This window comes from Falco peregrinus, chromosome 5 (assembly GCF_023634155.1).
Source record: "Falco peregrinus isolate bFalPer1 chromosome 5, bFalPer1.pri, whole genome shotgun sequence".
In the NCBI taxonomy this organism is placed as follows: Eukaryota; Metazoa; Chordata; class Aves; order Falconiformes; family Falconidae; genus Falco; species Falco peregrinus.
In genome coordinates this window covers 41,365,033-41,377,194 of record NC_073725.1, presented here as the reverse complement: position 1 = coordinate 41,377,194, position 12,162 = coordinate 41,365,033, and the positions used below count along the sequence as shown (strand labels likewise).

Sequence of the window (12,162 nt, the reverse complement as noted above, 5' to 3'; positions counted from 1 at the left end):
GATAATAACATAGAATTTTCTGGCCCTACTGGAAAGTGTTTAAAGGATAGTCAGTCAGTTGGACTTCCTTGGCCAGGTCTTCATACACTGACAATCATAAAGAATTATGATACCACATGGCATGTGCTTGGCTGCATCTTGAAGTAATGCAATTGGTTAAGTCTTGATAGAGCTCTGAGAAAGGAGTGCAAACACCTTAGACACAGCTTGCATATTGCACAATTTGCCATTGCAGTTGTAATATCATGGGTTAGTATTTGTTGCAGGTGTAATTTGTCACAGGCAAATTTATTCTTACCTCAAATTCTTCTGTCACAACATGGAAAACTACGGTTATGCAAATGAAAATATGCAATGCGCAACTATTTTTAACTTTTCCACTATTTAATGTCCATTTAGTGTGAAGAAAATGGTTGAAATCAATTTTCTGTGTGTCCATAAGAAATTGAGATCTAAACGGGTAGCACCTGTGCTGATTCGGGAAATAACCAGAAGAGTAAACCTAGAAGGAATTTTTCAGGCTGTTTACACTGCTGGAGTGGTACTCCCCAAACCTGTGGCCACTTGCAGGTAACCTAGGTGATGTTCATAATACCAGTTCATATAGCAGTCATTTTAAAAAACATTTTATGTAATTGGCTAGAAATAATAAAAGCTTAAAATTGAAAAGAAATCAAATGTTGTGTCCTTGACTAATCTGAAGGCCACAGTGTTTCTCGGGGTGTGGTTTTTTTTTTTGTTTCTTCCCTTAAACAGCTTCTCAGACTAAGATCTAATTTTGGGTTTATTTATTATATCTTAAATAGACTAATAGATGTTTCTGTTGCATGGCTTCCACCAGGTCAACATTGTATACCTGTGTCTTTCAAGTGGCCTGTTTCCCAGCTGGGATACTTCCCTGTTGCCCTGGTTGCTTGCCAGAGATGGCAGAGCATTTCTGGGAATTGTATGATTTGCTTTTTTTGAAATACTTTCATCTTTCCTGGGGAAAGGAGGACTTGATCGGCATTTGATAAAATAGGAAAACTATCATGTGAGAAGAGTTGTATGTGATCAAGTAGTGTTTCATTTGCTTGGAATGGATTTTATTTCTACTGGGAAGAGTTCAGTTCTAGCAGTATTGCTTCAGCTGTCTAGCCTTCTGGAGGACAGGATACTTTCTGATTTGAAATTGTTTATACCTATCAACACCAAAGATCCTGTAAATTTATGTAAGGAAGGATGGAGGGAAAAAAAATAAGCCATGCTGTGTTAAGAGTAACCATGGGTGTTTTATTGCACAATGATCTCCTAGGAAGGGGAGATCTTCAAAAAACTACTTGTACGGACAGGACCCTCTGCTCATGTCCAGGAAAATAAATGTTACAGTGTTAAGTATGGTAAGATTGTCTGGGCTATGGCAGGTACTAAAATGTTTAGCCTTCTGATTACTCATTCTGTAATAAAAAGCATTTGCTTAGGTTCGAAATACAGTGATAGCAGGCCTGTTTAAAAGCTACTGCTTGGATACAGCTTTTCCTTATCTTTTGCTGCTCAAGGTTCTTACAGACATAGTACAGGCTTGCTTAGAAACAAAATTTGAAGGGAGAGGGAGCAATGCAAGAAAATGTATGCAAGTAAAGCTGACACTTAAAATACTACTTAATCTCATTATTTTAATTTTATTTCCAGATATTGGCATCGATCACTGAATCCCAGAAAACTGGTGGAGGTGAAATTTTCACATTTGAGTAGAAACATGACTCTACAAAGAACAATGAAGCTCTACAGACTTCCTGATGTAAGCAGTATTACTTCTAGAGAATCCCCACAGTTATTGTGAGGCCCAAAATAACCTTCCATCTGTCTCTGACAGCACCAGCTTTTCTGTGGAAAGGCGGTGCATGCAGGATGTTAAAAAAAAATAATCTGTGGCGGATGAAAAAGACCTTGAGGGCTGTATTAAACAGAAGAGACTATTTCTGGAAATGGAGGTCTGCATATGGAGAAATTACAAAGTTTGACCCAAAAGCCTTAAACAAACAAACTGAAAACCAGAAACCTTGACTTCATAAACTTGTGGGCTTGAATTGAAGGTGCATGACTATTCTTGGTGTGATTAATCTGATAAAAGATTACTGGAACAGAAAATGAACAGTTCATGTCTTAATTCTCAGAGAAGTCCCTCAGAACTGTCAGAGTACAGTGGGATTGTTGATCCACTCTTAATTCACAGATTTTTCTGTTCTGTTAGAGAACATTGTTTTCTGCAATGAGCAGGCTCAGCAAAAGACACCTCAGGATATTGTGTACTGTTTATTTGCATGGTCTAGCAAAAAAAAAAAAAAAAGTGTTCTGGCATAGCTAGGTCAGTTAAAAATATTTTTTTCTCGTGTTTGCAGTTAATAGTTAGGCTGGCAAAAAGCCTTAGGATGCATTTCCATGACAGGGCAAATCACTGTAAGTAGTCTAAGATGTACTATTAAAAAATTTCATTGCTGTAATTAATAGCCTTTAGAAGCTAGTCTAAGCTTTATTATTGGAAACAATTTCTTTGCTTGTAAAAGCTACCATTCTATTTGGAGGGATTGCAGAATATCCTTTAGCTGTACCATATCAGTAAACCTCTTTTTATTTAATAAACCCTCTGTTTTGGTTAAAAAAAATACTTTTTTTTTCTGACTCGAAGTACTTTGTAAGGATTAATGTGACTTTGGAGAATTTTGTCTGTTGGTTACATTTAGCTTGATGCTGCAGGTTCTCTTATTACTTACATCTTTGAGTAGTACCCTAAGCACTCTTATAAAGCATGTGCCATGGTTTGATCTGAACTCCTGCTGCTGTCAGAGAGACTCGTTTCCTGTGCTGCCTGCTGCACATGCAGATTCTCCCTTGGTGTGCAGGACAGCAGTTTTCAGAGCTTAAGCATTAATAACCAAATTAATTAGGTTTTAATCTTGCAGAGCTAAATATAGCTTCCATCAAATCTTGGAAGACATTTTTGATAGTCTAAAAAAGCGCAGCAGACAATTTCAAATATAGGTTTTGGTGGCACCTCTATTACTGTTTCTCATGGAAATAATGCATTACAATAGGAAAAGAATAGCTTGCTCACAATACAAAAGTGTAACTACAGAGAACTGTTAGAAACAACAGCAGTTGTACCCTAATCATCTTCCTTTATCATAAAACCTAGATTTCTGCAGAAAAGTAAATAATGGAAAACAAACATCTCATTCATAAAATTTAGCTGAGGCAAACATACTGTACGTAGATGCGCAAATAGAAAATGGGTGCTTTGAAAATCAGCTTCTAAAACTAAGTGATGTAGGAGTTCATATGCCTCAGCTGTTTATTTTTAGATTGGACTTGGGAGCTTCTCCCACGTAAAGTAAAGATTTAATCTTTGTGCTGATGTTTTTTCTTTAGGTCTTGTGCTTTGCGGTTTTTTTTCCTGAGAAGGGTTTAAGTGCTGCTGAGGATCTTTATCCTCAGTTTCAGGCTGTTACCAGAAACAGTACTGTCATGCAATTTTGTTCATTCAGGCCACACTGTCCTGTCCCTCAGCACCAAACACTTCCTTGCATTTTAACCTCTTTTCTTGCTGTCCTTGAAATATCATTGCTGCTGGGAGCTCATCTTCTTTTAAGAGGAATTAATCATTCCTAATCACTTTAACAGTTGGTATTAAAAAGGTTTTCAGAAATAATAAATACTGTAATTAATAAATATTGCCCTCAATGAAGGCTGTGTTTGTGCATGTACCTATAGATATTTTTTTAAAAAGTTATTTTTGTTTCTTTTTTTTACGTTGTTTAATCTCTTGAGCAAGGAGCTTTCTTAAAGAGGTAAATTTTGACTGTGTTTGGGACAAGGACAGAAACATGTTTGTTTCTGTATGTTTTTCCCTGACTGACTGAGATCCTGAGCCAGGATACTGTCTTGAATATATGCCCAGTGCAGCTTGGTATGTGGAGCAGAGAAACAAATTTTAGCCCAGTTCTGTACACTTTCCCTCACTTCTGGAGCTGCAAATAATCATTTACTGGTGGCCATTCTGAGCATTTCTGGGGGATAAAGATGTTTCAGCCCAGCTGCTTCTCCTCCCACCTGCTCCAGCGTATGGCTTTAGAAGGAGGACAGAGTCTTGGAGGGAGCCGAAATTAACCTGTCATATTGTAGTTCATAAAGAGGTTGTGAGCGAAATAGGGCATAGGAGGAGTCATGTTGATAAGTCAGATGATGACCCTTATAGACTCAGGGCATTTAAAAATCTACGTGATGTGCTGTTGTGGAGGCAAACCACAGTCCCAGGCTGGTCAGGAAAGCAGGAAGACTAAAATGTAATACACAGGCCAGAGCTGTGGCAAAACGTGCCTTGATTTTTTTTTTTTTTTTTCATCTGGCTGCTGACTGCCAGAGTATGTGAATAAGTAATTCACCCAGAATAATGCCTTTTAAGCAGAGCATAATCAGCTATACTAATTTCGGGTTTCTAGTAATCAAGCCTCTACCTGGCTGCTCTTGCAGTTGACATTGCAATGATTAAAGCGATATGTGCCCAAGTATGTAGCTCAGACAGATGAAGCAGGATAAATGAGCTCTGAAGAGGGCAAGCCTTAGCCTCCCTAAGAGGAAGTATTCAGGAAAGCTAACAAAAGCTGGGGAGAAAACTGTAATCACATTTGCTTTTTTAAACATTAATTGCATTGTACTGGAAAGCATTTTTTTCCTTTTCTGATGTTTAAAGTTAAGTAAATAACTTTATTTGTTAAAATACTGCAAGTTTTTAATTTCAGGCAGCTGTAAGTTATGAGAAGCTTTCTTATTAACAGAACAGCAATTGTGCCTGTATAGAAAGTTGAGTTAGCAAGGGAGTTTGCAAGTGTAAGAATAGGAGGATTTTTTTGTTAAATAATTTCTAATTAAACTTTGTCAGCTGGCTTGGGTTTATAACTTGATTGTAGTTTTCCTAAGTTTGAATAGCAAGTTTTCTTGTCTTCACATTAACTTCTGATATGCAAGTTGCTTTATGTTTTGTTTCTGTGCCTGGGCCCCAGGTAGTTTAGAAGGTAAAAAATAAAAACTGACCTAAAAAAAAAACCCAAAAAACATAAACCCCAAAAAACCCCTACCAAAATGCATAAAGTCTAGGCTGTTGGCAATGGTATCTCTTTCTCTGGAGAAATAAAGCTGTTTCAATAATGAAATATAAAGATTTAAGTGCCTCAGACTGTCTCAATAATTAGAAGAGGGGTAATTCTGGTTGAAAGCTGTTTGTAAAATAGCATAATGAACTAGGTGGCTGGAGTAAAGTAGGCTAATAATGAATGCATTATAGCAAGTGGAGTGACTCTGCAACCTACTTTCAGCCTTTGCTGTGTATGCAGTTTTACATTCAACACCTTAATATTTATTCTTCTTTTATTTCAATAAGGCCACAAAGACTTCAGGTTTGAGACCAATGGAACAAAAAGATACTAAAGCAGTACAAGAATTAATCAACGCTTACTTGAAACAGTTTAATCTTGCTCCTGTGATGGATGAAGAAGAGGTAGCCCACTGGTTCCTGCCTCGGGATCATATTATTGACACTTACGTAGTAGAGGTAAAACATGCCCTAACTACTTCATGAACGTATGTGAATGCCACTTAAAGAGGTTCATGTCCGCATCAAGTTTTTGAAATGCGGACAGTATGAAAAGTATGTGCAATAGGTAGAACTTGATACAGTGATTCCAAGCTTCGTTCTTTGTATTGCATTCTGTTAATGAGAAAATTGTGATAAACTGCAGTGCTCTTATAACGGGATATTTTAAAGAAGAATTTAGAAATTTCAAAATATCACTATCTTGGAAATATTACAGTAAAGAACCTTATTTATTTTTAAAAAACCCTCTTGCATCTGCATTCCTACATTTTTTTCCATAGAGAAATGACATGATAATAAGCAGTGGTCTTCAAATCCTCTTTTTTAGAAAAAGAGGAAAAATGATGCAATGACTGAGATAAGGATTTGTTTTGAATGCAGTATCATTCTCTCAGGTGTCTGAAGTTTCTGCCATACACCATTTAAAAATTCTTCATTTTTAAAACAAATTTTAGGGGCACCTGCTAGGGGAATTATGTAATTACGGTTTTTGATGGTCTGCTGCAGTAAAATATATTTTTTCCAGTAAAAGAGCATGCGTGTATTTATGTGTATGAATTTGTGTGTGTACATGTGTAATATATATGTAAAATAGAGAAGTAAAAATTAACATCCTTTGGCACCATCATGAGTTGCTGTTAGCTAGGAGTTCAGTTATCTTGAAAATTACAGTCTTTGTCCACGAACAAGATGAAGAGCATCTTCATCTTTTCCTACCACTTACTCTTTCCTCCCCATCCTGCCACTCTCACCCTCCATCCTGTTGGTCACAATACTTGCAAAAAAAGCAGTGCAGGGATAGATTAGCATTTGGACCGGAAGTCCCCAAGGCATGGTTGGAATAGCTACAATAAAGCTAGTGGAGAAAGATACTCTCTTCCCTGTGAGTCCCTGCTAAATCAGTTGTAAAGGTTGTATTTAGATAGTGTATTCCTTTAAAAAAAGTGATACGGTTATTTGAAAATGATCAGCACTAACATCCTTAAACCCACCAGCTCCTCACAGAAGCTGCAGGTTGTGAAGCTCGGCATTCCTACACTGCAACCTGAATTTGGGCAGGAGTCTCAGCTGAATTTAGAAATTTAACTGCTGCTGGAGATGAGAGGTCCTGCTCAATTGGTTGTCATTGTCCAAGCTTAGCTTTCTACTCTGTAGTGGGTCTAGTGCTCACTGGACTCTTCCATGGCCTAATTTAATCTATTGTCCCTCCTTCTTCCCCCACTCCTCTTCTTCCCTCCTTCTCCCTGGCTTGGTTTTTTGCTTTGTTGGTGAGTTGAAGCCCACAGAAGACCCCACAAGCACCGGCATCAGCATGAGTGTGCCATTGACAGTGCCATTTTAACTGAATGTTGCTGTCTTCACTTGCTTGTTTTGCACTCTCTCTTGAATTAGTTTTTCACTATACAAAATGCAGATTTGTTAGTGCTTAAAATCTTTTTAAGACCTGTGTGACCTGAAGAAGTTTAGTGTCACATTTTTAAAGTCATCTTTGTAATGTGCAGAGCTAAAACCTTGAAGTACTCTATATAATTCCTGAATTAATATTTTCATCCTCCTTACTGAATTTAGTGAGTGACTTCACTTTTCTGTTATTTGTTAGTTTAGTTCTACTACAGAGTCTGTACCTGCTCTAAAACAATAGCTTTTTTGAATGTGATGGGTTCAACTCTTTTACTTTTTACTGTAGAAGTACTGTCAGTTTAAGGATCCATGTGAGGTCCTTCATTGAGCTCAAAATAGTGAGCACCAGTCATTCAAAAATAAAGCAAGCGACAACAGGCATCTGTGTGTCTCCTTTGCCTTACCTTCTTGGAGGTATTGGGAGATCCAGTCGGAACAGGAGTGAAAATCTGGGTAGTTTTTTTGTGCTCAGCATGTCGCTCATAACCCATGTAATAATTTCCCATTTCCTGCTAATCTATACTTGAAGATGGTTAAACTTCATTAGGAGCATGAAATAGTAAAGTTTATGTAGGATGCTTTAGATTTCTGTGTAAGTACCTCTCTGATGACTACGAGTCGTACTAGAATTTCAATGTATTTTAGCACTGCTGTCTAGTAAATAGATTGTGCTTGTTGATTAATAATTACTAGAGCTGATTTAAATATGTTTTGTATACCAGCACTTTTTTTTCTGTTTTTGGAAAGCTGAGATTATTCCTCAATGTGAGTGAGCTTCATCAGATTTATTATTATTTAATTTTTATTTATATAGGTGAAATAAAAGATAAATACTTACATATTTATTTGATTTTTTTATTTATTATTATTTTAAAATATTCTTTTACAAATAAGTTACATAGGAAAAAAAATCTATACTTTTTTTTTTTGGAAGTGTGCTTTGTTAGCTTTGTTTATAGCAGGCTGAACCTGAGAAACAAACAAATGCTTTGGCAATTGGTTGCCAAAATGTTATTGGTATAATAGAGTAGGAAAATCTAGATGTTTGTCTCCTTTTCGGAAGTGATCATTTCAGGCTTCAGTCTCCCTTTGGTGTATTGGTACGTCCTTGGCAAGAATTCGATTTCTTTAAATCTTAGCTGAGATTACCTGTTACACCATAATACTTACAGCCTGTAAAACTGTACTGCATTTATTACTTGCCCTCTGTAGAACTGCCATGCTAGCCTAACCAATAACTGAGCAGTTACTTTTTATTAATTGACTTTTTTCTTTTTTGGTAGGGCTCAAATGGTACTTTAACAGACTTCCTGAGTTTCTACACATTACCTTCAACAGTGATGCACCATCCTGTTCATAAAAGTCTCAAAGCTGCCTACTCCTTTTACAATATTCATACAGAGACCCCCCTCTTGGACTTAATGAATGATGCACTCATTATAGCTAAATTGGTAAGTACTGGGGGGTGGGGTAGGGGGTGTTGGCTTCTCTGGCAAAACTGTTCTTAGGAGTAGTGGTGGCAAGATAAGAACTGGCAGCAATTTATCCATGCCATTGCATTCTGTTTTCTTTTGCTGTCTACAGCACAGAGTGCGGTTGATGTAACATATGAGAGAGAGAGAGATATATATATATATATAAATATAAAACACTATGCTTGTTTTTCCTTTTTACTTTGAGTGATGTTAGGGAATGACAAGTGCATGAAGATTAAGCATTTGCAGTAGCTTGAACTGTGTTAACATCCAAGAGCACACTGATGACCATACTCACTAAACACCAGAAAAATGGAAAGTGTCACTTAAAATAGTTTCCCTCCGAGATGAGTTAGTAAGTTCTGTTAAATACATTTTGTTTGTTTAAACTATTTTTTATTTCTACAAAATGTAAAAGTTTATTGGTGCAAGCTTTATCATTTTATCTTGTTAATAATTGCTGCCTGTAAGCTCTGTAGAATGTCATGTGGTAGCTTTTAAGCACACCTTCATGCATGGAATCACACAGATAGATGGTTTCATTAAATGAAAGTAAGAGACTGTAAATGAAATTTTTTAACATAAAAATTGTAAGAGTTTAGTTCTGTCTGATGAAAAACTAACTTTCAGCCCTGAATCATCAGGGTTTCGTGGGAGTGCAGTGCAAACACCAATGGCAGTGTAGTCTGTGGTATGGAGCTGGGCTCGTGATGCACAGCCCAGCACTCCGAATGAATTCTGAAACCTGTTTAGCTCTGGCAATTCACAGCACCACAAAGGCTTCATCCAGTCCATGGTATCCATGCTAGCAACTGTTCCTAACATGCTGCAGGGCACAGGCATGTTTTCTGCTCCTCATGCTTGAAGCTTGCCTCTCCCAGCTGAAGTGTTGCTGCCGCACTGCTTGCAGTATTACACCTACCAGATGAGTGCTCAATGCAAGCAAGTGCAGCCGACCATGTTCAGAGCTGCCTTCACTGCATGTGGCACGGGGATTTCTGTGTTGATCCTGTGTGAAGCCAGTGGTCGTCTGCAAAAGCAGTATCTGCTTTCAGGCTGCAGGAAAGCAGCCACGCAGTATTCAGCTTGACTGTCTCAGCCATGTTCGTGCAGTGCTGCAGCTGAGCTGGTATCTATGATGTGAACTGCTTGCTGAGGCTTGTTGACTTATAAGCAGTATTGAGTTGAATAGCTGTTTGGCAAGGAAAACTCCTGGATAGTCATTGGGGAATATAGAACACCATTTCAGGCTCCAGAATAATACCAATAGATGTTCAGAGACAGATTTTGAAAGGCATTAAGATATATGAAGACACGGGAGGGTGGCTAGTATAATTTTTGGAAGTGGCTAAAAGTACTAGTGCTACTTATTCTTAAAAATCGAAGTGGAAAAAGGAATAAACATTGGTCTCCATTTGAGGTGTGGCATAGGGAGCTGAGCGGCTGGCCATTCAGTGTGCCACAGGTGGAATGGGTAAGGAGGTCTAACTGCAAGGCTTTGCACCTTCCTCTGTCTACATTTCTCTCTGAATGTGACGTGCAATTCTTTTCTTTGACATGGATCACCATGTAGTTAGAATACTAGCGTTTAGATGCCAGTGGATTGCCGAAGTACCTGCTGGGCCTGGCTGCATCATTGGATGCCTAATTACATTTGCAGATCTGACACTTGGACTTCTAGATGAGGAGAGGTGAGGGCAAAGGAAGCAAAATGATAGTGCAGTCCTATTCTCACAGCCTTTTGTTTACAAAGGTGCTGGGTCTGGCTGGGATGGAGTTAATTTTCGTCATAGCAGCCCATATGGTGCAGCGCTTTGTATTTGTGACTAAAACAGGGTTTGCACACCAGTGTTTTGGCCATTGCTGAACAGTGCTTGCACAGTCTCAAGGCTTTCTTTCACCACCAGTGAGTAGGCTGTGGGTGGGCAAGAAGTTTGGAGGGGACACAGCCCAGAAAGCTGACCCCAGCTGACCAAAGGGATATTTCACACCATATGATGTTGTGTTCCGTAATGAAGGTTGAAGGAAAGGAGGAGGAAGGGGGCAGGGGGTGGTCCTGCTTATGGCATTTTATCTTCCCAAACAACTATTATGCTTGTTTGAGACCTTGCTTTCCAGGAAGTGGCTTGACATCTGCCTGCCAGGGAGAACTAGTGAATTAGTTCCTCTTTTTGCTCTGCTTGTGCATGCAGCTTTTGCTTTATTTCTATCCACAAATCATCTTGCCTGTCTTCTGGTTCCTTCCAGCCCATGGGAGGGGAGCAAGCAAACTTGAGTGGGTGTTTGGCTCTTGACTAAAGACAGCCCACCACAGTCCTGTCTGTCCGTTACTCCCAGAGAACGCACTTTGGAGGTCCACATTCAGCTCAGCAAATTACTCTCAGGGTGTGCATGTCGGTTTAATGTTGATTTTTATCTTCATATTACACTAGATAACATTTTATTGGCAATTGGAGAACAAAATGACTGACCTCCAAAGCAAAACCCAAAATCTGGGTTTATGCACTTGGGCTCCATGTATTCTGCATGGAAGGAGTGGGATTTTGCAGCAGGATAACACCCCAGCATCCCCCCAAACCCTGAGAATTTTATTGTTGAAGGTGACACTAAGTTTATAGATCTAGAGCAGGAGAGAGCTTATAAACAGGGAAGAAGTTCACTTCTGAGTTTGCTCTAATGGTCTGGCAGAGCTGTGAGGCTGATGTTTAGACCCTGAATTAAAACTACATCTGTAGACTTTATAATTTATTTGAATTTTGAGTACTTAATTGCAGAGCTTCATTAGTGTGTCTGTACCTACAGTGTATCTCTATTCTACCCCACTTTGCTTCCTGCCCTCTGAGATTTCTATTAACTGTCTATTGCTAACATGGAATATTTTAAAATTTACTTCTTTAGATGCCAAGTGTCAAGTCCTTGCCACCTTATTTGTCTTGTTTCTGTGTGGTTTTCACAGCACGTTTACCTTAGCGTAGTTTCATCTGCACACGGAATGATCTTTGTGTAAGGTAGTGGGGAACCTTACTAAACGCACTGTCTGTGCTTGGTGACTTGCTTTTAAATAGTCCTGAACTTATGGGGAGCTTAAAATGCCCTTTAACCACCCTTTTTTCCTGATGTGGGGTACTTATTTAAAAGAAAAAAAATACATCTAGTTTTTGTACCGAGTAAAGAACGTTCCTTACCATCTTCTTGTGCTTAAGTAACTGAGCATTGTTGCTTTGTAAGTTATTTTTATCTTAGAGCATAGAAAGTCCTGCCGGCGCATTGCCTTTGTGCCATTAAGACTCCAAGATCTTAAGTCAGACTCCCTTGCAGTTAATTGCAAATAAATGGACTTTTATATGCAGACCCCAAGCCAACTCAGCTATTCATACGTGATGATTGTCACTGCGATGGCTTAACAAACCGTGGTATTATGTTGCTTTTTAAGAGTTCACAGTGAGTGGAATCTGAGTATGTCTGTGTTGCTGCACAAAACTCTGAAACTAATTTGGCTGTGTGACTGTTCTGAGAGCAGAATGGCTCTTGGAGTGGTGAATTTGGGAGGCTCATGGAAAGAGGGGTCGGTAGAGGGTGCATGAGTAGGGGAGGGAGAGTAACGTGAAAGATTGGAGTTCTAGAGAAAATGGCATTTCAGAAAAGGGCCAGATCACA

At 38.7% G+C, this 12,162-nt stretch overlaps 1 protein-coding gene across 1 annotated transcript in view; it reads left to right on the top strand.

Moving 5' to 3' along the window:
• NMT2 (N-myristoyltransferase 2) overlaps positions 1-12,162 on the top strand; it is a 32,374-nt gene that overhangs the window by 18,490 nt on the left and 1,722 nt on the right. The window contains exons 7-10 of the mRNA XM_055805423.1: positions 400-570; positions 1,672-1,780; positions 5,417-5,587; positions 8,314-8,481. Of these exons, the coding sequence (XP_055661398.1) occupies positions 400-570; positions 1,672-1,780; positions 5,417-5,587; positions 8,314-8,481 (619 nt within the window). The remainder of the gene's footprint in view (positions 1-399; positions 571-1,671; positions 1,781-5,416; positions 5,588-8,313; positions 8,482-12,162) is intronic.